This window comes from Ambystoma mexicanum, chromosome 2p (assembly GCF_040938575.1).
Source record: "Ambystoma mexicanum isolate Mex_15411 chromosome 2p, UKY_AmexF1_1, whole genome shotgun sequence".
Taxonomy (NCBI): Eukaryota; Metazoa; Chordata; class Amphibia; order Caudata; family Ambystomatidae; genus Ambystoma; species Ambystoma mexicanum.
In genome coordinates, this window is record NC_090923.1 from 61,820,549 (window position 1) to 61,847,292 (window position 26,744).

The 26,744-nt window shown below is 49.5% G+C and overlaps 1 protein-coding gene across 1 annotated transcript in view; it reads left to right on the forward strand.

Annotated features, from left to right (window-relative positions):
* Positions 1-26,744, forward strand: part of LOC138567708 (tubulin tyrosine ligase 3-like) — a 673,617-nt gene that overhangs the window by 574,400 nt on the left and 72,473 nt on the right. Inside the window, exons 16-18 of the mRNA XM_069646178.1 lie at positions 10,986-11,134; positions 12,170-12,413; positions 23,188-23,623. Of these exons, the coding sequence (XP_069502279.1) occupies positions 10,986-11,134; positions 12,170-12,413; positions 23,188-23,623 (829 nt within the window). The remainder of the gene's footprint in view (positions 1-10,985; positions 11,135-12,169; positions 12,414-23,187; positions 23,624-26,744) is intronic.

Below are 26,744 nucleotides of genomic sequence, written 5' to 3' on the forward strand. Positions count from 1 at the left end.
GAGTCTGAATCTCTAATTTTTTGACCTTCAAAGACTGTGGATCTGAAAACCACAAAATTCTCAAACTTTGGAAGAATCGACATCTGTAGCCTAACTATGCCTCCAGTCCCCACTACTTTACAAGTCCTTGGCTGAGTAAAGGTACACCAGTGCACATCAGTGCAACTCCCAGTTGTGTCAAGGAAGAAAGTAGGTCAAGGCTTACCGTCTGCCCTCTTGAAACTGAATACCCACCTTGATGGCTGAATTCAGAGCTAGGACATTAATGTGGGGGTGAGTACAACAACATCTGGGCAAGATACAGCTGGGTTGGCTATCAGAAAGCAGTCAGGGGTATAGTCATTATCATAGCAACAAATTAAAAAGAGGATTCCATGACATCATGCAGACACCTAGCATTCAAATACTTACAATTAGTATTTACTGCATACTTTTGAAACAAGTTGGCGGAATTGCACAAAATAAAAGGAAACTTGTATTGATAATGTAGAGGGAGAAACATGGCCATTTGGAAAGGTAAAAATACTTCTGCTTAGGACCTTTGTGAGTTCCACTTAGAGCACTGGTTGCAGTAGAGGATCAAACTTGGTAAATGTACTAATTTAGCCTAATGGTGGCATTAAACAGCCCCAACCAGTTCACCTAGGCGACCAATGCCCTGCCCAAATCTGGCAATCAGGGTTTCAGTAACAACTTTATAGGAAGTAGTTATGCTAAGAAATATTGGGCCTCAGCACGAGTTGGGTGATAGCCCTTAAATGTGGTGGTAACAGTGTTTCTGCCTGAAATACTGCTCCGGCTGATCATGACCCTGCAAAATTTTCACCGGACCCAAAACGGGGCCGGCGTTTATACAGCCGGTGGTATCACAACTAACGTTATTACAGCTAGCAGTAATACCACACTCAATAAAGAGCGTTATCACTGACCTATCATAACCCCATTTCCAGCGGTATTACCGCCCGAAAACCGGCGATAATTTTAGATTCAGCTGGAGGTAAATTAACCCAGGTGCCAGGACTAAAGCCACAAGTGCATATAGTGCACACCAGAGGGTTACAAAGGACGCACCCGGGCCCCAAGCACACTTTTCAACACCATGTTGCCATTCCCTGCTGGTAGGTTTGATATACAGGTCCACATGCTGTGCCTGGAGCTACAGATGCTGGACAACCAGGGCACATGGAGCATAGGGGGTGGATTGACTGAGGATGAGGAGGAGACCAGCCCAAGCAAGGAGTGCATCCATCCCCAGGGCCAGGCTGGGCCCTCAGTGACACTCCGTAACCGAGTACCGACTGGATCGGGCGACCATCACTGAGCTGCTGGCCACGATACAAAACGACATTGGGAGCAGGCTTTTGAAGGCGCCCATTCCCCAACACAATATCTAAAACTCAGAATAACAGACACACCCCAGTAGGGAATGTGACCAGGAGATTGATTACCAGTAGAACAGAGTTTTACATAAGATAAATTGTTGCCTGGAGAGTGCTCTGCCAAACATTACAAGGGCAGCATATTATAAGATATTATAAGATGGAAAAACGTCATTGATGATGCCACTCTACAAGTACAGAATTCTACAATACAATTGGGTTGAGTCATTAGTACATTATAGATGTTTAGACAATGACCACGAAGGATTGGCTGTTGCTTGGGTGTCACTCCTGTAGCACGTTGGTCAGTTGGGCTCATAGCTGTAGGGTGAAGGTCGTGTTAGCAAAAATGATACACTCCCTGTATAGCTAATCTACAATGACAGGATCTGAGAGCATGAGACAAATGACAATCATAGAAGTCTGGCAGGAATGCGGGTGCTTCTTAGAGTTCACTGATAGGTACGCATTCTACCCTCCGCACCCCAGTACCCATAAACCTAAAGTCCCCAACCCAGGTACCCATCTTGGGGGTTTTGATCTACCTGATGCCTCATGATACGAATAGACAAGTGTTAGGTTTAGGAAGAATATATGAGTGTCTGGGGTAGGGGCTCTAGTGGGTGTATTTGTATTTGTATTTTGTTTCTTTATAAAGCGCACCAGGCCCAAAGTATGGTCGACATGAGATGTCAGATGTGTATCTATATCAAAGAGAAGAGGGGCGTTGGCCTGGTGAACTGCGGCTTGGCAGGGTGGGAATCAAAAAGGGCATGGGCAGGTTAGTGGAGATGAATGGGCACTTAGGCGGGGGCTTGTTCTGGTTTCACAAGGCGCAGTGAGCCTCATCATTTCTGGGACGGCACTAAAGGTTGCAACAATGAATAGCTGAACCTCCGTGAGAACAGGGTTTGTGCAAAGCTGGCAGGACGTGGGTGTGGCCTGGGCTGTCTGAGTGAGGCGCTGGGCAGAGGGAGAGACAGATTTTTTAGAGATCATCTTCGGGCCTAGCAAAATATGGCGTCTGTTGTGTCACAAAATGGAGTCTCTGGATCTCGACAAATCTTGGTTATTTGATTGCCTTGTTTTAGTAATTAAAGGATACAAATGCAGATCACGCGTAAGGGGGAATGGGACGTCTCCTCCCTCGAGCATAGGCGGGATCCGATCATGCAGGAATGGAGAGAGGGGCGGGAAAGACCACCACCCCCCAGCAATTGCTTTCCGCACAGCGGTGCCCCTACTGTTCAAGCTGGTGGCAGTCCTGCAGTTCCTGGGGACCGGCACCTTCCAGCACTCTGTGGCCATGATGCATGGCATGGCCCAGTCGACATTCATTGCAGTACTGGGCCAAGTGCTGGAGGCCCTACTGCGCCATGTCAACCTGCACATGGCACTGCCCACCAACCAGACCCAGGTGAATGACCTCAAGGCACGCTTCTATGCCATTGCACAAGTGCCCAATGTCATTGCAACCATCGACTGCAGCCATGTTGCATTGGTTGAGCCCCAGGCCCATGAGTCAGTCTTTCAGAACTACACGTGCTATCATTCGTTGAATGAGCAGAGGACCTGTGGGCTTGACCTAATCATCAGCCAGCGCTGTGCCCGCTACCCTGGATCCACCCACGACGCTATGGTGCTACGCAACAGCACACTGCCAGCGTACATGGAGAAGCACAGGGGACAATGGACCTGGATAGTGGGTGAGTACAAACCCTGCTATAAATGCATGTTTAAGCACAAGCAAAAAAGGTGGGGTATAGCCACAGGAAGCATTGCATGCCATTAGAAGACACAGTCGGCACCTCTGCAGCACCTGCACCATATACGGGGGGCATCCAAGGGCGCATGCACATGGCCACCACACCTGGTCCCCCACATGGTGATGGACACACATCGCTGCAAACACAACAACACATCAGATCACAATGACCAGAATGCACCTGAAATGTGCTGCAGTGCAGATCCAAACCCCATCACCCAACAGCGGGTCCACCCAGGGCCCCAGATAGGAATCCGAAGTGAGATGATCCCACTCCCTATTCCCTAAAGTACCGTGTGAAATGAATTCCGAGGAGTAAACATGTACATCAACCTCGCAGAGACCAAATTGTTGGTGTAATGAACATTTATCATCCTCTAGTGATACAGGCCCATCAAAAGACAAATGCCTACTTCCCCTGATCAGCCACTCACAACAGTAGCCCCACCCTGTGGGACTCCATGTACCACTGGCCCAACCATATCCAAGGAGCGGTGCAGCTGGAACCCAGGGCACAAGCCTTCCGGTGTCCCTTGCACAATAATTGAAGGGAATCTTCCTACACTCTATCATAAGTCAAAAATGTGATTTCATGCCTATTCATAATGAATAAAAGTTGCCCATGCACCCCCTTACATGTAGTGCTATGTCCATCCATGCTACAGCGCCCATCCCATGTGCAGTCAACCGTCAACTGCCACAGGACAGCTACCTCAACAACACAGGGTACATGTACGGGACAAATAATGCATGGAATGAAATAGGAAGGACATACACCCATCACACATACACATTGCATGGCCCTGCTGCTCACAGGAATGCCCACGGTGCATAATGGCTGAATATTCGGAATCTGCAGACTCATGCATGGTACAAATGCCTGATGTCATCCCATCTCATGCAGGTGACTCAGGATACCCAAAGCTCACCTGGGTGATCACCCCTGCGTGTAACCCAAGAAATCCACATGACCACACATGCAACCATGCCCACAGCTGGACACACATCTGAATCAGACGTGCTTTTGGAATTTAAAAGGCCTAGATCGCACCGACGCAGACAGGAGACAGGCAACTCTCAGGGGCTGATGGTGACGGTAACCATGTGGCCGGAGCCAGGGCTGATACACACAGGGATGGGGTGAGGGAGGGGAGGCTGGCACGACCATTATTTTTGACTGGACCCAGAACACGACCTGCACATTTTGAATAAAGAGCACTAGTACACAATCATGATTGTCCTTGCATTTTCTCAGATTTCAATGGACTTTAATGTATGTGAAACTAACCCCATCTCCCACCCACCACCAACTCCCCCATGCGATGGCCCCCTCAGGCCGACATTGCACAGTCTATTCACTGGGTACGTGGCTGCTTCGATGTGCACCGGATTTGGGAGGGCGCTGTAGCAGCCTGCGCTGTGACCTCTGCCCTGGGGTTCCCTGTTGGGACTCCTAGGTGGGGGTGGTGGAGGAAGATGCGATGGAGGCAGGCATTTGGATTTGCTGGCGGAGGAGGCTATTTGTGTCATGATGTCTACCCCTGGGGAACCAGACCAGGTCCAGCAACCCCGGAAGCAGGCATCAAGTTGTTTTGAGCAAGCCCAAAAACCCCAGCTAGGGACTGTTTGGGTGCGGTCCTGGCGCGCCAGGCTCATATGGAGAGTCAGTCCTGGCGCCATAGGCGCCAGGCTCATAGAGTAGAACTTACCTGATGCAGACCATGCTGCAAGCTTACCTGATGCAGACCATGCTGCAGAGCTCCAAGCCAAATGAGGCTTGGAAGGGACTATTTTACCTAGGGACTATTTTTTACTCGGGTGGGGCTGGGGAGGAAAACTTACCTGGGACTACTTTGGAGGCTATTTAAACCACGCCCGAAGAGCAGCACACGCTTCGCGTTATTCTGCATCCAGCAGCGTAAAGCTCACCGTGTCTGCAAGCCTGCATCCAGTCTTCTGCCACGCCCGCCTCGAGTCTGCAGCTCCTAGAAAAAGGGAGGAACAGAAGGAGAAGAGGTTAGAATAAGAGCAAAACCTTCGATCCTTACCTGAATTCCGGATCCACCGTGACTTCGAGCTGGAAGAAAGAAGCATTGTACACGTGCCGCCTGCAGCGCCGCGCTGACCTCACCGGCCTTCGCAGAATCCTCACGATCCACCGCATCCTTCTGCACGTTCCCGCCGCACTGTGGCACCTAAAGGGAACACAAGAACAGCAAAGGTGAGCCAAGGGAATAAACAGAGGCAATAGTAACTACCCCCATAGACTTACCTGATTACCGCCGGGGGTACTATTCCTCTTCACGGGTCGGCGCAGACTCCATTGCATCCTTGCCGTACCCCGGCCCCTAAAGGGAACAAAAGGACAACAAGGTGAGACGAAGGGACAAACAAGGGGAACTCTTCTCACTACAATAGACTTACCTAATTTTACCACCGGAGGCATTATTCCCTGAACTTCATATTTTCTCTCCACACCTGAATAAGGGAGCAAGCCACAGGTTTATTCTGGCCTTATTTTATTGAACTGTGTAGGATAAGCCAAATTTTTACCTGAACTTCTTCAGCTACCACAAGGAACTCTTCGCTGAGGTCAAGCTGCAAACTGCAAGGAATCAGACAAGAGTGAAAGTCAGACGAACTCTTATGAACTACATACTTTTCGAAGTCAATATTGTTCTGGAACTCACCAATTCCTTTGAGCCAGTGAAGCAACTGGTTATCAACACGCCCCTGCGCTCAATGCAGGATGGAGAGCTCATCTTTTCAAACCATCAGGTGAGACTATAAGAGGGGACATCAAAGGTGATCTGTGGGGAGAACAGCGGGGGTGGGGGGATTTACGCTCAACCCCACGGGTGGTTAATTCCCTTTCTCCATTTACAGAAGAATATTCCTACGGGCCAAGCAAACGAAGCTAGGTGGGCCAGTCCAGCCCGTCATCTCGGCCCTACGCGTCACATTGGTGGAGACCGCAGCTGTCCAGTTCAGATCAATGCCTCTGTGGGAGCCAGGTGAGCGTAACAATTTGTTTCCCTCATTTGTTCCACAAATGCAGAGAGCCACTTGGATAGCTCCCTTACCCTCTGCATGATACCGTGAGGTGGCCCATAAAGTCAGTGCGGTGGTCTCTACCCCCCGCACTGTGAAGGATGTACGGAAGCGGTGGGACGATCTATGCCTCCGTGTACGCAGCATCCTGGCTGCCAACTGGAGCCTGGCCATGGGCACAGGAGGCGGTGGAGGATCCCCAATAAAACTGCAGGAGTGGGAGGAGACCTGTACAAGCACCATTGGGGTCGAATCAATCGAGGGAGTAGGCGAAATGGAGCGCAGTGTGCCGACATCGTCAGATGGAGGTGAGTGTCCACACAACACACTGCACTGTGAAACATGAGGTAATCCCCCAAATGTGACCTTGAAATCATCTCATGGATGGGACCATCAAACATACATGCACACAACCCTGCCCATATGCGATGCACATCCTGACACAAACACATGCATGCAGCACCACAGACACGTGTCACCCAGACTCATGCATGAATGACCCACCCAACTGTCTAACGACCTATATGGCCAAACATAAAGTCCAAATGTATAGAACAGCAGGAACAACAACATCTGCATGAAGCACGTTGACCCATCACCAATGGCATCCCTCTCTTTGTCCCCCACAGTCTCACAAACTGACAGCGATGAGCAGGACACTGCGATGCAGGCCCCACCTGCTAAGAAACAGGCCAGTGGAATGGCAGCAGGCACCATGGCCAGCATGTCGAGGGGCACTAGAAAGAGTGCACTCCCGCAGAGGGCCAAACCCACAAAGCCACCCACGTCACCAAGAAGTGAAAGTCCACCAGACGCAATTGCAGCACCCACTCCAGCAATCCCCCCCACGCACGATCCACCGACAGAAGGGACACTCTCTGCTGCTAATAGCTCTATCGGCGAGGCAGCTACCACGGCACCCATGTCCGATGTGGAGGACACTTGTAACTCGCCCATTCAACACCATACACCCAGCCCGCAGCAGTCAAAACAACCGAGCCCACGCCCCACATCACATTCCAGCAGCCATGAGCTGTCTGGAGATGAATTTGTGTCAGGGTGCTGGAGTCCACCGGTGACATCAACTGATGCTGGACAAATACCACAAGGTGCGGCACCCACCGCATAGCGCAGACACAGAGGCCATGACATGGCCATCATCAGACAGCGGCAGGAAGACATCACTGCGCTAGTTGGCCAGCATGTGGGTGAGGCTGCCCTGGCAAGGGAGGAGTGCAGGGAGCATGCAAGGGGCATCAGACAAGCCATAGAAGCCAGCACCAACCGGCTATGTGAGGAATTGTCACTTGTGAGGCAGGTCCTCACACGCATAGCAGATGCGATGGACAGGCAGAACCCCCCACCGGCACCGGACCAACCGTGCACCTCCTCCTCTGCCGATTCAATGCAGACCAGCCCCCTGCGCAGGTCCTTGCGGGCTATTCAGCGCACAACCTCGCAACCCCCCAATGGTGGCAGAGGGGGTGGGGACTAGGGCCAGCCAGATGTTGCTGACACATGTACAGCTATGCAGAACTGATGTGCAAGCCATGTTTGGGAGTGATGTGGGGGGAGGGAGGAAAGGGTTTTTGGGAGTGTTGTGGGGGGAGGTGGGAAAGGGTTTTTAGGAGTGTTGTGGGGGCAGGGGGAAAGGGTTTTTGGGAGTGTTGTGGGGGAGGGGGGAAGGGTGTTTGTGTTGTTGGGTCCATGCACTTCTTTTACTTACAATACTTAATACACACTGGTGACATGACAAATCACAGGAGTGGACAATTTCCTTTGTGTATGTGTGCTTTACTGGTGGACTGGGCACACTGTACACTTCACCACAAAACCCAGTGCCCAAATACCCACATCCATTGAACACTCTTCATCCATGTGTATTAGAAATACTGGTCTATCAGATGCTGGTGCACAGCACGTCCTTCCTGGGCGTCGCCACCTGCATGACGTGCAGCCCCATCTTCTCCCTCCTCATCCCCATCATCATCCTCACCAGGTGGTTGCAGTTCAATGTCAGGGCGCCGTGGCACATTCTGTCTGATGCACATATTGTGCAGCACGACACATGCCATGGTGATCTTGGCCACCTTCTCATGCCCATACAGAAGTGCCCCACCCGACCTGCTGAGGCACTGGAACCGTAACTTCAAAAGGCCAAATGTCTGCTCAATTACCACATGGGTATGGGTATGTGCACGATTGTATTCCTCTTCGTGCCTGTTCTGTGGGTTCCGTACAGGGGAAAGGAGCCACCTCTTCAGGGGATAAACAGCATCACCTGCATGGGTGCAACAATGGGTATGTGTAAGTGTGTACATCAAGTGTAACCTGTACATATCTCACAAATCAACTTAGCATTGTGAATGACATCCACAAATCCCTGCATGCATGGAGATAATCAAAGTAACTGCAATGTGGGAAGGTGATGTAGTCCTTGCAAGTGGTCATGCACCGTGCATGCCTACGGCAGTTGATGCCATGTACTGGGTGAGGTCCAGTCATTCGTGTATTTTGGTGCAGGCACCGTTTGGACCACACTGCTAGTGAACTGCCATTCCGAAGTTGATGTCCCCATGCTGTCATGCGGCACTTCTGTAGTGGTGCACGGGTGTGAATCAGTCTAATGGATAGAGGTGATCCCTTTGTATGCACTCGAGGTCGCATTTCCGTTGTGATGCTGTTCAGCGTACATTTCCATTATCCATATTGGCTGCATGTAGCTGTGTTATAGGGGTTATGGTCTGATGTGCAATGTGCATGTTGATGGATATGGCATGATTGGGTTAATGGGTTATTTCTTTGTTGTGCAGTTTACTACTTGCATGTGGTTTCCATGTGTCAGGTCCAGTGTGGGCTGCCTCGGGGGACAGTGGTTTGATTCTGTATGGGCGTAGTTGACCCTGACAACTAATGACACCCAGTTGGCGTATGCTTCTCTCCCCCCCATTCACACCCGGTTGGAGTATGCTTGTCCCCCCCAATCACACCTGGTTGGAGTATGCTTCTCTCCCCCCGAATCACACCCGGTTGGAGTATGCTTCTCTCCCCCCCGAATGTCCTGCCCACATCACAATGCCAATGTGCTTGCCATGCTACTCACCAAGTAGCCACGAACGTTGTCCAGCATGTCGCTCCATGCAGCGGGGTATCGTTGAGTTCCGCAGGACCATTTAATCATGGGCTGATCCGGGATAGCGAGCACAACAATGTGTGACGATCTTGTGGGAGTCACATAACATTTGGACGTTGATGGAGTGGTATTGCTTTCTGTTTCTGTACACTGCCTCATTGGCATGTGGGACAACCAATTCCACATGGGTACAGTCGATGGCCCCGATGCAACTTGGGATTCCTGCCAGTGAATGGAAGCCAACCTTGGTGTTAGAGATCTCCTGGGCAGTCCGTGGCAGGGATATGTGTTCACTTGTGTGCTTCAGGAGGGCATCGAGCACCTGGTTCAGCGTGCGTGAGAATACTGGTATTTATATGCCATGCATCTGCCCTATGCTGGTAGGTGCCTGTGGCCAGGAAGTAGAGCACAGTTACCACCTTCAGTAGAGGGGGGATGGCAGTACAGATGTCTATGAGACTGACGATGTCGTTGTGTACCATGTCCACAATGGTGGTGATGGTATCCCAGTCCAGATGGTACAGGGTGTGTATCTGCTCAGGGGTTAGGTTGAATGGACTGGCTCTGATCCTGGGGGTTCGTGGCTGCCTCTGTGGTACAACTAGATGCACTGGTGGGGCTTGCTGTGCCTGTCTCGCCCTCCTCCTGCATCTCCTCTGTGCTGCCTGTTGTTGTTGCTGTTGCAATGCAATCATGTCCTCCAGCCGATGTAATGCTGCTAGTATTGGAATCATTTTGGTGTGTGAATGGGTGTGGGAAGGGGTGTGGTGTGCTCCTTTTGTGCTGGCCCAGTCTCCATTGCCTCCACCTGTGCTGATTGTGGGCACCTGTGGCGGTTGGGAACACTGCTCATGGCCCTTTACGGGTGGATCGCAATGCCGGTATTTCCGCCATGCCGGTATGGGCTTTTTGGGACTGCTCCATGCCACTATATGCATGTTTGCATGTCTTGTAATGGACTCCTATTTCCGCCCTGCCGCTATTGCCGCCATGAAGGGTCGCGCGCCCGCAACCGTGCCACTATTAGAGGCACCGTACTTAGCGGTGCCGCTAATAGCAGGTAGGTGGGTCGTAATTGGCAGGTGCGGTTAGCGATGGCGGTAATCCTTTACCGGCTTAATTTTTCCCTTAACGCCTACCGTGTAATGAGGCCCATAATAGTGTGCTAACCTCTATTCCACTGATCCTCTGACTTTGACGGGCACCTAAGCACTTATGTGCCTGAGAATTGAGCACCTCTGTGCACTTTAGACAAGAAATCCCTATAAAGGTGTGATTACTTCTGTTGAATGACAAGGAGACACCTAATGGAGGAACAATAGTGAGTATCGCACACAGTTGTTTTGACCAGATCACTGGGCGATTTTGGATCCAAAATAGCATGAATAAGTGTTATTCAAAGGCCCGTTTTGGGCGAGGAAAGACCAATGTCTTACAATGTTGTCCCCAAGTACCATGACTAACATATCAGGGATTTGTATAGTGCACTAACCTGGCTGGTATTTGAATGGGCAGCAGCCAATCAGAATTAATCATTTTGACATTGCACACTAAGTTAATATACAATTCTATCACTGACACACCCATAACTGGATTGGCCTACAGAGAATGACACCCTCTCCCCTGAATACATTGAATTCTATTTCTATCCTCGCAGCGACGATGCAGTCATGGATGTGGCGTACTCTTATGTTGCCCGCTGCGATCATGTTCTGCAGCAAATGGAAGCAGTGAACCCACAGCTGGACATCGAAGGAGACCGAAACATCTGGATTGTCAAGCCTGGAGCCAAATCTCGTGGAAGAGGTAAACAGAGACAGCAAGAGTTATGGTATGGGGACGCATCCTCAACATAGCGTCACAGAGGCAGACCAGCCTGTATGTAGATGAGGATGCTTGCTAGCTTTGGAGAATCCAGTAAGGTTGGCTGGTAAGAGGTGGGTTAGCTGACTGGTCATGGCTGGGCTGCTTACATCTTTGGCTTATCTCTAAAAGGGTTGATAAGAATGAGTAAGTGTAAGTCTGTCAAATGACAGATTCATGTCTAAAAAGCTGGTAGGGATAGACAAGGGTGACCACTAACTACAATGTTTTCCTTAGTGGACATGTGCCTGTCTAGAAATTACCCACTGTCCCTGTAGGCAAGTCTGATACTGCAATTGTGCATAGAAATACCATCAGGTTTTTAACAGGTATTATACTCTCCACCTGTCTTCAAACCCATGGAGATGTATTGCCGGCCAGGAAATAATGTACTTGAGTGTGATTTAAAATGTTCTGCTTTTATGTAGTACTTAGAATTCGCATCAACCTGTTTAGAACGAGAGCTGAACCCGTAGACTCACCAAATAGTAAAATCCTTTTCATGATATCCACAATGAATGTCTGAAAACAATGTACATTTTATTGGTGATCTTCCACTACTTTTATAAATTATCAAAACACAACTGAATTTTACAATTTGTAAGATCAAATTGATCAGCCCGAATTTATAAGGGCTCCTGTTTTTGGTAAATAAAGATGAATTTATTTTTCCTAGGAGCACACAATTTGGTCAAGAGGTCTATCTGACATTAGAATCACGACTTCCAGTCCTTTTCTGCATGGAATCTTCTTGTATGTTTCTCCATGTTCTCTTTGTGTCTCTCTGTTGATAGACCTGCTGTTTGTCTGCCTATGTGAAATGTAGGGCCCTCCAAGACGCTGTCCTGATATCACACTGTACTTTTTGTCTGTCTCTCCCTTGTTTACCCCTCTTGCCTGCCCTCTCCTTTCACTGATACATGTCATGGATGGCTCGAGCAGCCGTTGATGGAGTCTGCTGATGTCTTTCTCTGGAAGGGATCACCTGTATGGACCGCCTGGATGCGATTCTGAAGCTGGTGGACAGCGACGCCATGATAATCAAAGATGGCAAGTGGGTGGTGCAGAAGTACATCGAGAGGCCGCTGCTGCTCTTCGGCACCAAGTTCGACCTCAGGCAGTGGTTCCTGGTGACCGACTGGAACCCGCTGACCATTTGGTTCTACCGCGAGAGCTACATCCGCTTCTCTACGCAACCCTTCTCCCTGGAGAACCTTGACCTGTAAGTGAGGGCCAAATCTCTTTTTGTAGAGTGCACACTGAATCACCACTAGGCACTGCGCTCAATTTTGGGGTGGATCAATCTTTGGTATCACTTTGAGAGCGTCAGACACCCACAACTCCTGAAGCTGCTCACAGTGCCCATCACATCAGCAAGTAGGTGAGAAGAATTCTGTCTGGCAATTCCAGTTGTGACAGGAGGTGTGCTGGTGTCTGATGGGATTTATTGGGTGCAGGTAGTTACTCTTTACTACGGTACACCCTTTGCTCCTATAACTGATCTTCTAGAATTTCCACTGAGGATGTTAAGGTTGAATGGGTGCACCAGACCCAACTTCTCTGGAGAAACTGCCTATGGAATCGCCTATAGAATCGCCTATAAGGGCAAAGATGTCTTCTGGGAATTTACTAAAACAGGGAGCTATGAATCAGTGAAGCCTAGTGGGGGTTGCAGTGAGCGCAGTAGACACAGCTGGCTTGGGCTGAACTTAGCCTATCGTTTATTCATGTTCCTGAATTTATGGGGAAATGACCTTCACATCCCCATATGAAGACTCAAGGCCTCGTTAACAGTGGGGTGGTATTTACTTCCGGAAGGCTCATTTACAGTTACCATATGTGGTAAGCATGAAGTCATATGAAAGGTCCACATAGGACATGTGGACCCTTCAGTTATTCTCCTTTCTGGGATTGCAAAGGACCCTATGGGGAAAGGCCATATTACTGCATTCAGTATTCCCTCGACATAAAAGTGTTACCGGAAACAATATTATTGCATGCAGTAGCACCTTTGTGGGAAGGAAATTTCCACCATGCAAAATCAGAAAGGAAAGATGAGTTTCACTTCTGTAACCCAGTATTTGGCAGAGTGTCAAATATCCAGTGTTCATAGAACCATGTTTTACCACTGTCGCCATACTAATAAGGAGGCCCTTTATCTCTCTTTTGCATATGCTTTGATTGAAGACTGATGCCGTCAACTGATAAGATACATTTTATTTTTAATTTATTTATTCTATTTTAATTTTTATTTATTTATTTATTTATATTATTTACTGAGCTATCAACTCCATGCATGTTTGTTGTTAATTATTAAAATGACTCGCCCACAGAGAGCTGGAAGTCTGTGCAAGGCAAGGAAAGTTTTCAAAGTACGGCTTTATGGTGAATGAATAGTTTACGTTACATTTTGTAAGCTGGAAAATTGTGAACTGTGTAAAACATACTCTCGGTCAGCGTCTCTGATTATTAAATATTCCAAGGCTGCTTAAGTCCGGTGGTGCAATGCTATTGCTATAACTCTGTTACTGGGAACACCTCTATAAAAGCATTAACAGCTGTGGCACACTATGGGCCTCATCACAAGTCCGGCAGTAACCCTTAAAAGTGGCGGCAATAGAATTAGCGCCACCAATACTGCTCTTCTGGATCATGAGCCGACGAAATAACCGGCGACTGCAAAAGCAGCCGGCGCTATTACAGCCTGACACACAAGTCCACGTTCAGCGCAATTAGCGCCGAAACCCAGCGCTAATAGCGCCTACTGCCGAAAACACTGCGCAGTTACCTCCAGCTGGAGGTAAATAACCCGGGCCTGAAATAAAGCCACATGTGAATCCAATCCACCCCAGTGGGTTGCATAAGGCACACCACTACGCCATGCACTGTTTCCAACACCATGTTGCCACTGTGAGCTGGGACAGGCAGCCGCTCATGCTGCGCCTGCAAGTAGAGAGGCAGGACAACCAGGCCATGGCACAGGTAGGACAAGGGTGGCGGGAGGAGGAAAGGGAGAGCCCAAGCAAGACGTGCACCGATCACCAGGTTTAGGCCTTCACCCAGGACCCTCACCAACACCCAATTGGTCATCCAGTACCGCCTCAACAGGGAGACCATAACAGAGCTGCTCACCACTATACAGGACAACACAGGGAGCAGGATCAACATCCGGACAGCAGTGACCCCACTGCTGAAGCTAGTATCTGTCATACAATTTCTTGGAACTGGCTCCTTCCAGCATTCCGTGGCCATGATGCATGGCATGGCACAGCCCTCATTCTCCGCTGTGTTGGCCCAGGTTCTTGAAGCCCTCCTGTGGCAAGTGCAATGCCACATCTCACTGCCTACCACCCCATCCCAGGTCAGTGCCATGAAAGCACACTTGTATGCCATTGCCCAAATGTCAAATATGATTTGCTGCCCTTGACTGTACCCATGCTGCGCTGGAGGTCCTCCAGGCCCACAAAGCAGTGTATCGAAACCGCAAGCACTACCACTTTCTGAATGTGCAGGTGACCTGCAACCCCAACATGTACGTCACCCACTGCTGTGCCCGCTACCCTGGTTCCACCCACGATACCATGGTCCTACGGAACAGCACACTGCCAGGATACATGGAGAGGCACAGAGGACAACAGACCTGGATAGTGGGTGAGTAGAAAAGCCAGTACACGTGCTGCGAAGCACATGCCAAAAAGGGCGGGGGTTGGGAGCGGTGTGCGAATGACTACACAAAGGATAGCATTACAAGTTAATGCAAAATCTGTACTTCACCTCCTCCCGCACCTTCGTCACAGTACAGGTCAGGGAACATGCACATGTCAGATTTACCTGCATCGAGAAGCAGTAGTACACATACGACATTAGAACCAATTACACCAATATGACTACAGGTATCGCAATTCAAGATGCACTTCCAAATCAATGCTGACAAATGGACAAATGGCCACATTACCTCTCTCAACAACCCTGCCAGTACCACAGCCATGTACCCAGGTGAGGCCAGCCCATGACGCCCACACGTTGGCATCAGATGCCCAGGGAGTGCCCATGGGGAACCCAGCATTCCACATGCACGGTTGAAATACACAGCCACATGACAGCCACCATGTCTGCTGCACACCAACGAACACCTTACGCAACATATACTGCAAGGGAGCAGGGTGCATGAGAAGCACCAACAAGGCATGAAATGAGTGACATTGCATGCACAGACATAGAATAGTTACATGCCGTAAAATGAATCTGCATGCACAAGTAGTCCATTGACCTGATATTGTGTAAGTCCACCCCCACACCTTACACCGTGTCTAATTCCTGTGCCTCCCCCCAATGCAGGTAACTCCGGATCCCATAGCTGCCCTGGCTAATGACGCAGTAGTATATTGCCTACAACCACGCTCACAGCAGGACCCGTGTGTGCATCAAGTGTACCTTTGGCCTATTGAAGGCTTGTTTCCGCGGCCTCGACTGTACTGGTGGAGCTCTGATGTACGCGCCAGAGAAAGCGGGTACAGTTGTGCTTGTGGGTACCATTCTGCACAATATCCACCTGAGGAGAAATGTTCTACTACTCCCTGACGTGGACATGCCACCCCCAGAGGAAGAGGAAGCAGTGCCTGTGGCTCAAGCAGAGATTATGTGAGCGATGGGAGATTGGCATGCTAGGGACTGACAAGCCATGCACGACTGCGTGACACCACCTCAATTAATAAACACGACAATGACACAATCATGAATGTCCTCGAATTGATGAAGTTTAACGGTTTTCATGTAATGATGTGCCCCAACTACCCCCTTTCCCTCCACCAACTCCCCATCACACTATCCCCCTCCCACCACCAACTCTCCAGCATGGCCACTCATGACAATCAGCGTCTCAGAGTCCTTCACAACTGTGGCCTCTTTCCCCCCTGCCAGCCCCTGGGGATTTTGGGCGCAGAAGGCGTTGTGACTGACGCCTCGGCATGCCCTGCTGTGACCCCTCTGTGGGTGTGGTGTAAGGGACAGAGCCTGTCCCCAAGTTTTGTTTACGTTGCACCTCCGTGCTCTGCCGGATGGCATCTGCCAGTGCAGAGAGAGGCCTTCTGTCATCTCCCTGACCTTCTGGGCGTACAGTGTCAGGGTGGCCGTGTTGGCTGTTGTCTCGGCCTTGTTGCTTTCACAGTCCTGCACAATTCGGTGGGTAGCGCCTTGGATGCTGCCCCTTATGGCCAGCAGGTGTTTGGAGCACGTGTGGCAATTGCCTCCATCTCCCACTGTCTGCGCTCCATGGCCTCAAGCCTCCACGACAGCGTGCTGGTGTGTGCTGTGTGGGTGAGGGGTTCTGCACTGGCCCTGGACTGTATTCTGTATTCAGCTGAGCCATATGAGGGAGTATCGATGCCCGGCTCAGGTGTCTGTGCATGCTGGTGGCCTGGTGGGCTCTCCGTGGTCTGTGGCCCTTCGGCAGTTGATGACACTGGGCTGGTGTCCCCCTGTGCCTCCTCAGTCACCCTGCCAGCAGGTGTGGCCTCAGTATCTCTGCCTCTGGCTGCGAGTGTGGGTGCAGTGTGCCTTACACTACTACTGGTGGCCTGTGGTGTGGATGTTGGCTTGGCCCTCCTCTTTTGCAGTGTCACACGGCGGGACATCCACCTTGGTGTGGCCTGAGTGGGCATCTGCAGGGTCATGGCAGACCTTTTGGGCATGGATGCGCCACTCCCATTTCAGCCTGTAAAGTCCTCTGATGCCTCTGGCGATGCATGAGTGCCTGTAGGGGAGATAGGAAATGTAGTCAGGTATGGCTCCCCCACGTGTGTTGGCAAGCAAGACACATTTGCTATAGTACAGAGTTGGACCCCACACATATGGAAAAATGGGCATGGTTGGTCAGGGGATATTGCATGTGGGCCCAGCATCATGGGGTTGTTTGTAGCGATATGATATGATAAGGCATTTATAACAAGCCTATACGCAAGACAAGGGAGGGAAGACAGAGGGAGGACAAGACAAACGATCTTACTAGGCCTTGCGTCATTCAGATTGTACAAGTGCAAGAACGAGAAGTGAAAGGGGAAGGGAGGGAGGGTGCAAGGGGGAGGGGAAACAGGGCAACAATACTCTGAGTAAGTGCAGCCAGGGCAGCACGGCTCTAGGTAGTGCACAGAAACAAGGGACTGCAGGGTTACAGTTACAGCCTCTCAGTGCGTGGTAGGCCCAGAGGCAGTGCAAGGGTGACTGATCAAGAAAGTGCACGGTACCCAGTGAGACTGAGGGTAGCCAAGCAACCAGTCGGTACGTCAAACAGGTTGGTCAGCAGAGCAGGGAGAGAGAGAAAGCAGAGGAGAAGAGGAAAGTTTTGAGTTGCTTCCAGAACTTCAGGTGGTCCCGCTCAAGTTTGAGAGGGGCAGGGAGGCCATTCCAGAGGGAGGCACCTGCAGAGGAGAGATATCTATCCCCCACTCTCTGCCTGGAGAAGCGTCTGACCCTTAGAGAGTTGCAGGTAGCTGAGCAAAGGGTTTGAGAAGGAAGGTATTTTGGAAGAGAGCGTTGGATGTAGTGCAGGCCCCTGCCACAGAAAGCCTTGTCAACAACGCAAAGGGTCTTGAACTTTATTGTTGCAGTCACCAGGAGCCAGTGGAGAGATTTCTGGGCTGGAGAGATACAGTCCCTGGACTTGAGGACAAGGATAAATCTTGCAGTCCTGTGCTGGATTAGTTGCAGAGGGCGGAGATTAGAGGAACGCAGATTGACTGTTGCAGTAGTCCAGCCTAGAGACAACCAGGGCTCTGGAGACAGTGAACTTTTGGGGGAAAGTGAGAAAGGGAAGAGTCCCTTTGAGGAGGTTCAGCTGGTAGTGTGACTTCTTGGCGACGTCCGAGATGTGAAGAGAGAAAGTGAGTGAAGTCGAAGATGACACCAAGGTTTTTTGCCTCACAGCAAGGTGAAGGAAGAGGGTCCAAGGCGGGCGGCCAGAGTGAGAGAGGGAAAGCAGGAGAAGGGGTTCCAATGAGAAGGATCTCCATCTTACTGGCATTAAGGCAGAGATCGTTGGAGGCACACCAATTCTGAATCGCGGATAGACAGGAATGAGCTAGAGAGGAGAGGAGGCTGAGGGGAGCATGAAAGAAAGCTCAGTGTCATCCTCATAACACTGAAAGTTAGAGAAGAAGGTCAAGATCAGGTGGGCCAAGGGGGCCGCGTTGAGGTTGAAAAACCAGGGTGAGGATAGAGCCCTGGGGAACACCACAGTTAGAGAGAGAGGTGGTGGAGAGAAAAGGACCAAGTTGGAACTGGGAGGGGTGGTCCAAGAGGAAGGAGGTCAACCAGGCCAGGGCCTGAGTGTGTGACACATGGCCAGTTGGTCTTTGGCCTGTGTATGGAGAGGGCAGGGTGTCCATGCAGGGGCAGCTTACGTCTGGCATGCATGCTTGTGGTCCTTTATGCCCCCCACATCCCATCCCCGGGTGGCACTCACATGGTTAGGGTGGTGGCTTAGTCCATGGCATTGTCATGGCTCTATAGGGAACTGCTGTTCAGGCTACACTGTGGTGCACAGTGATTGGCAGGCTGGTCACATGTCGGTGTGGGGGACGTGTACTTCCCTGTGGCTTGTCTGCCATGTCAAAATGGGACAGGCCAACTGGGCCCGCAACATGCTGGTGTGACTGCTGGACAGTGTTGTGGTCGCTCATGCACCTCAATCCCGCTGGCACAGGGTGCGCCAGTAGGGGTGTGATGTGCATGGCATTTGGATGGCAGACAGTGGACTATGCCTCAGCTCCGACAAGACTGAACTCCTCCTGGTAGGTTCCCCCGACACGCTAAAAAATCTAGATTCCCAATTCATTCACTTCACCATTGACACCATTAAAATTCCGGTCTCAGATTCTGTCTGGATTCCAGCCTATCCATGGATAGACAAGTCAACGCAATAGCCTCCGCAGCTGCATATCATGCCAAACTAATCAACGCAGTCAGACCCTTTCCCTCCAAAGAGAACTGCACCAACATAGCCAGAGCCATCACTGGCTCTAGGCTAGACTATTGCAATATACTCTTTCTAGGAACCTCCTATAAAAACCTAGCGAGACTACAAGTCATACAGAACAATGCTTTCCGGGCAGCCCAAGGCATTGCTAAAAGAGAACACATTTCTGAGGCCAGAAAAGTAGCCCACTGGCTCCCAATAAAGGAAAAGATCGTCTTCAAAGCCCTGATACTGACCCACAAGTGCATTTACCTCATTGCTCCTGCCTACCTCTCACAAAGGATCCACCCCGTCTCCACTACCAGGCTAATCAGATCACCGTATACCAACATGCTCTCTGTGCCACTAGTAAAAAAGAGCCAGAGCGGGTGGATCCAGCTTCCCTTATCTCGCACCCACTCATTGGAATGCATTCCCTCCCACTATCCGAGGTGAGGCCTCCCTCACCACCTTCCGCAAAGCTTTGAAAACCATCCTCTTCACATAAGGCCCTGCACATCACTTATCATATGACCCGTTGCATAAATGATAATATAATGACCATGTGCAATATCTGTAACAACAGTATGATATTTTGTAGTATTCATAATGTGTCAACGACCGCTACCACGCCTGTACCTGTGTAACTAAGTTCTTGCAAGTAACAGTGCCTCAATGCCCCTGGGCTGCTTGCGTGCTATATAAATATAAATAAATAAATAAATACATTTGTTTGGGTCACTTGCCACCCCTTCCTGCTGCTTTGAAGCTCAGCGGTGCCCTTGGTGCCCTGCTCTGTGCCACCCCGTCACTCTGCCCAGTTGGCATGCCCAGCGTCTGGGTCTGCTAACATGTGTTCCTGTCCACAGGGGCATCTTATGCTGTGCTGTCATTTGTGCATGCACTTGTTTTGGGGGGATGGGGCGGGTTGACTGACCTCCTGGCTGCTGGCACCTGTCTCCGCAGTGCCGGCTCACTCTATGCCTTCGATGTCCAGCACCGTACTGCATTTCTTCTCCAAGGCGGTGAGGACCAGTGGCTCCACAGTGCCTCCTTCCGTCACCAGGGACTCCTCACACTGTTGGGACAAGAGTGCTGCACCCCAGGTCGTTCCAATGCTTGCAGCATTCCTCTCCATAATGGGATACACTTGTCACTGCTGTCACCTTCTGGAAAATGGCATTCCAGGTGGCTGCTCTGTGCTGCCCTGTGGTCTTCCGCTGCCGACTGCCATAAGGTTCCTCACAGTGGGCAATGACCTCATCTGTGAGGACCACCAGCTCCCCCTCACTGTGTTTGGGTTTGCGCAGGTGATGTTCTGCCACCTTGCCTCATATCCTCTCCTGGGACATTCTTGCTTCTTTCCAGGACCGGATGGCCGCAGGAAGTGGAGATATTTAATGGATTGTGTTTTTCAAAATGGCCACTGCAATGCTGCCCGTTCCGGCGGTGACACAATTTCCGACGGCGCTAATAGTGACAGGTTTGCCCATGGTAGTGCTATTAGCGCTGGTTTGTCAGTGGTAACCCTTATTTCGGTGCAGTTTCCGCCGGGCCAGAAGCGCGTTCATGCCAGGTTGTGATGCAGCGCTAATTATGCCGCTCGACCCAGCGGTAATGCTATTTCCGCTCGGCATAAATTGCACCAGATTACCTCCAGACTTGTAGGCCCTATGATGCCAATCTGCAAAGTTGCATTGCCCAGCGCATTTGTGCACATTGGAGACACAAGTAGGATACACAAATAGGATGCATGAGCCACTTTGCATAACTCTTTAAAAAATACATTAAAACATATGTGGCAAGGTTCCCAATTAATTGCCTAAAATGACCAATAGATCTTACATTCTTTTAATTTTAAATATATAAACAAAAAGAGACGATTGGGGTAAAAGTCTACGGGACTCCATATAGGCTTTCCTTTGACCGTGAATGGGGCTACCACCTCCCTAGCATAGGTTCTACTCAACCTGGTCTGGTGACAGTAAAGATTCCCTATAGCTAGGTGACCCCTAAAGTCTATGCTAGCCCTACTACAGGGGGGCCTGAAGGCAAAAGCATTGTCTAGCTAACTCCCTCAGGCACTACCTAAGGGACCTAATGCGGTAGTCTATTGACCATGCATTGCCTTTCCTCCTGATGAGCATCTCTGGATGTGTATTCACTCTCCTCTCCCTATGCCTATCTCATGTCTCTTCACTCTCCATCTCTTGCCCACCTCTCGCTTCACTCTCCTGTCTCTACTCTTCAGCTCCTTCCTGATGTCTATCGTTACTAAAGTCCATCTCCTGTTCTTATTGTTCGCTCTCCCTTCTTGCATTAGCCCGATTTGTCCTAATCCTATCCACTTCCTTCCAGATCTCACTCCTCTACACATTACCTTCACTCTACTCTCCTCCTTCCCCTGCCTTTCACTGCTCTCATACCCCGTCTCAACTCTTCTCCACCCTCCTGCCTCTCACCTTCCTCTGCTCCCTTGCTCTCACTCTTATTCTTAAGCCTCCAAATTACATTCAGTCACTCAGACACAAACAACCGAATGTGTGCCACTTCTCAGTCACAACACCTTACCTTCACTATTTCCAAATATTCCAAAAGTCTCCTTCAAGTTGTTTCCCACCTGCTACACTCTCCTCTCTGGTCTCAAGGTCTTTCTCCAGATCCTCCACCCTCACCCAGAAACCTCTCCTTCACACACAATTGACTCTGCTGCCCTTCCTGCCTGGAAGCTTCTCTCTGCTTCATTGGCTACCTGAGTCAGCTGCATCCCTCAGCCAATCTCTAGCTTCTCTAATCAAACTCCTCCCATCTCATGTTGTTCATAAGGGGCTTTAATCCAGCACCCTTTTCAGCCTCCATATTTGCCATGCAGTCATTAGGGTCTTTTGTTCGCTGTGTTTCCCCATCACTTGATAAGTCACCAAGAGGATTTGTGGAGTGTTCCTAGGTCTTACGTGTTCCTTGGCAGTGGCTTGCTAGTTCTTGCTCTGATTCCTCTGCCTCACTGCTCCCCTATAGCCCGTCTTGGGGTTTTGTGGGTTAGCTGTTGGGTCTCACATTTGTCTCTAGAATGGGGAAGGATAGTTCATTTCTATTAGGGTAACAAGTCGGTTCCTATTGCTTCAGGCCAGATCTTGTCTGGTGGTCCCAGGTGCTTGAAGTCCCAATGTTTTATGTTTGCACTGGGCTGCCAGGGTCCATGATCCATCCCAGTGTTCTCAGGAGCCTGGTGCATTCTAGTAGATGTAGTGTCTCGGAAACCACCTGAAAGAAAAGAGAAAAAGACTTGGCCAGGGCAGAAGCCAGTAGTCATCGGGTCAGAGATAAGAGGCACCAATATATATGCATGCCCTAATGTATACCTTGGAACGAGGGAGGGATAACTCCCACAATACCCACACACCACCTCTGGAGTAGGTCTGTGTCTGCTGTTGCCCTGGTAGGCCTCCTACCACAGGTGGTCCTTGGTGGGCCGCAGACCCAGTTTCACTGGGGCCTTTGGCACCTCCTTGACAGGGTCAGAAAGTTGCTTGGCCCTCATCAAATCACAAAGTGCTGAGCAATATAGAATAGTTTTCCAATGAGATCAGTATAGTTATCTCTTAAGGAACGCACATGATGTCATCAAGGAAGATCTGTTGAATGTGACATTGTACATGGGAGGAATGGTGTAATTCATTGCTGCATATATGGTCATGTAATTGATGTGATGAGTTATATGAATTTTGGTTCTATTCAATTCTTATTCTGAATGTGATGCCATTATAGGCGCTCTCTCTCTCTCTCTTTCTCTCTCTCTCTCTCTCTCTCTCTCTCTCTCTCTCTCTCTCTCTCTCTCTCTCTATCTCTCTGTCTCACTCTCTCTCACCATCTCCCTCTTTCCCTCTCTCTTTCTCTCTCGTCCCCCTTGAGTCTTCATTGCTCTGTTGCTAAGGTCATGAAACAGATTTCCTGAAAAACGTCAATACGCTTCCCTTAAGGGAAGATTAATGTTCTGGTCCGACGTCATCAATACATCTTCATTTTTTATTTTGCGCTTCTTTAGTTCCATTCACCTCTGCAACAACTCAATACAGAAGCACTTTGAGAACTCCAGAAAGCGACACCCTCAGGTCCCGGCAGATAACATGTGGTCAAGTGAGCAGTTCCGGTCCTACCTGCACGAAAAAGAATCCAGAGATGTCTGGGCAGAGGTGATCGTCCCGGGCATGAAGGCTGCAGTGGTATATGCCATGCAGACTGCGCAAGACGTGGTGGAATTCCGTAAGAACAGTTTTGAGTTGTACGGGGCAGACTTTATGTTTGGAGAGAACTTTCATCCCTGGCTGATTGAAATCAACGCCAGTCCCACCATGGCACCGTCTACGACAGTGACAAGTAGACTATGCGAAAGTGTGCAAGAAGATACTCTTCGGGTAGTGATCGATCGGAGGCAGGACCGCAGCTGCGACACAGGAGGCTTTGATCTCATATACAAACAGGCAAGTATGCTTGGAGGAACTTACTTTGTCTTATACAATCTGTATTAAGTGTGGCATTGATTGTATCCAGTCTGTCTGCCTATTTACTTATGAATTTTGTTAGGTGCACAAATGCCACCCCAAACTACCCTGGGATGCTTCAAGGTGCTGGGTGTCCGAAAGAGTGGCTGTCAGAGAATGGCCCATGTTTGGACCATAGTCTTAGTTGTCACATCACCCATAGAGGGTTCATAGTGTCATACAGAGGTTGATGCCTTCTAAAGTAGACGAGGTAAACCTCAGACTTGGACATAGCTGCTGATCCATTAAGTACTTGTGACCACATTGTAGGACATGATCCTTTCCAAGAAGTTGATGGTGGACTCACTGTCCTAGCTCAGTTGTCAACGTTGCTAAAGGTCCATTTGCACATCCCTTCTGAACATTTGCGGTTTGTCTTGGTAATTGGGATTAGATTGTTTCAGAGCAGGGTGTTCTGAGTGTTTGGCCTCCATGGTCTTTCATCCTGCCTATGTCATGGTAGATTGTTTTAGACTCATGTGGGGTCTTTTTTGAGTGGCCATCCTTTGGTGGTAGGTGACATTTTCAACCCATATGGTTCTGGACTTGGAATTGTACACAATCTGCTACTGGCAAGCAGCAAAGCACCTACAGGATGGGTGGTCTCATGCAGTTGTCTGATTTTTGAGGTTATTGAAGGGCATAATTGTACTGTAATAATTCCAACTTGGGCGGGCCGGAGTGCACAGTGTTCAGGAGTCCAATTGTAGCACAACTAGGGCCCTGATGGGGTCATCTCAGTGGTTTGAGTACAGCAGTGCTGTGGTGTAGCCAGGAACTCATGACAAGGTGGGCTTCCACCCTATACACATGGGGAGGGGCTTGTGGTTCCTTTAAGCTATGATGTGCCATAGTAGTATGCTGCGTGAAGTCATCAGGAAGTACACCTTTATTCAATGTAAAAAGGGCTGGAAGAGGCCTATCTTGTCTTATGCTAAGGTGGGACCTCCCTACCTAACTGAAACTAAGGATAGTCAGGAAGTCTAAAGTAAATGTCTGTGTCCAAAACCTATACTTGCCCTCACATCTATTTGTCCATAAAGTGTAGGGATATTACCGTCAAACTGAAAAGTGTTGTTCACTTCCAAGTTTAGAGCTTCTTCCAGCTTCTGGCTTGCAAAGGGGGTTCCCTTCCCTAAGCTTCAAAACAGTTCACAATGTAAAGAAAGGGGTTCCCTTACCCAAGCTTCAAGACAGTCCACAATCCAACAGTGGTTCCCTTCCCCAAACTTTCAAAACTTTCAGCGTCTTCAATATTCAATTATCTGGGATGCGTCCCAGCCCCTCTGTTAGCATTCATATGCTTCACACAATAAAAGTTCTTTTCACTTGCAACATAAAACCTCCAATATCTTTGATTGCCGGTTTCTTGTACCACAAAACGTCCTTTATATTCAATAGACATTTGTCCTTGGTCTAGGCGCAGTTGTTGGACCATGCGGTCCACCCATTAAAGGTCATGCAACCAATATACAATGTTTGGTACTTCTCATAAGTTCCTTTAAGCACATTCTGCCACTGCTTCCATTCTACATTGGATCCTGATTTATTTGCCTGCCAGGTTAAAGGATTTCTTTTATTCCAATGTTGCATGTAGTTTCTCCATAGATGGTTGCCCAACTTTCATCTGTTAAGGTTTTCCTTCAACCACACGATTTGTATCAATATTCGTTTTTAACTTTCTCTCAAGCTGGCCAATGTTTGCGTTACGATTCATTTGCTGCTTTGGGCCACATTTATTCTTAAAGTTCAATGTTTTTCAAACACATTCTTTACATCAACGTTCTTCCTTATAGAGTTTTTAATCTTTCAGGTCGGTATTCAAAACTACAATTCGTATCGGCTCAACCGCCCACTCGCGGTGTCCCGGCCCCTTTCAATAGGTGGACTCACCTGAATGTGCATACAGTGGTTCTGCGAGTCTCCCGCTTGAAAAGGTTCAGCTTCTCCAGCGATGTCTCACATCTGTGGTGTGCTGGCATTCAGCAGCTTTGCTTCTTCCACTGGCAGGCTGTCAGCGGGACAGGCACTTCCTCGCAGGTCCTCTGGCTCTTGTCTGCTTCACTCTAGCAGTTCAGCCGGGATCTCCACCTCTCACCGTATCCTCCTTCCGCTGCCTCAGTTCTGCACTCCCGGCACTCTTGTAAACCTCCGGGGGGCCCGGGGATATTTAACTCCCTATGAAAGGGAAATGGGGAATACCACATCTCATCCAAGGGTGCCTCATCCCCACTCCCCAAGTCTCCTCCACCTAGGTGATCCTCCCTTGCATATCCACCCCAGAATCAGGATCCAAATGCGATGGCCTTTCCCTGGCCCCCTGGAAGGGGGATATATTGGGGAAAGAGGTGAAGATGCCCTCAGATTTCTCAGAGTTGTGCCCGGAGGAACAAAGGATGGACTTCGCTGCTTGGCAGACATCAATGTTACCATTAAAAGCTAGAGAAGTAACACCTCCTTTTAAAGGTTAGGGAGTGAGCTTGTATCACTATTTTTGCCAGCACACCAACTAGGATGAGGGTCAAAGTCTTCATTGAGTTCATAGGCCACCTGAGAATCGCTCTTAGGTTTACTGGTGAGACTCGATTGAAATCGATAGACATGTTTTGGGCCTGAGATTTACAGAGAGATACTGAAATGCTGCAGATCTCGCTCTAGGTAAGTTCAAAGGTAAGGTTACAGCAAGGTTCCAGGACCTTGGCCACAAATTGGCTCCTTTGACACCTCTACACTTTCCCTGTTAGACCGGAACCACCATCTTTGAGTGCAGATATATGCTGCAGATCATTTAATTAAGGAAATGTAAAACTGGAAACCTCTGCCCAAAACTATTCCCGCTTTACCAAAACACTGAATTTTGCCATTTCCGTAAGTACTCACATTCTCTAGATCATCACGTGTACATGGCCCGAACCCAGCTCCAGACCTGAGAGACTTTGCTCCCAGCTACTTAAATAGTTTTCAGTTTCCTGGCAATCCCTATCTTGGATGGGCTACACAGTCATCTTGATTATGTAACATATAGGATCAAACACATCAGGTCTGTCTGTGGGCTGTCCTA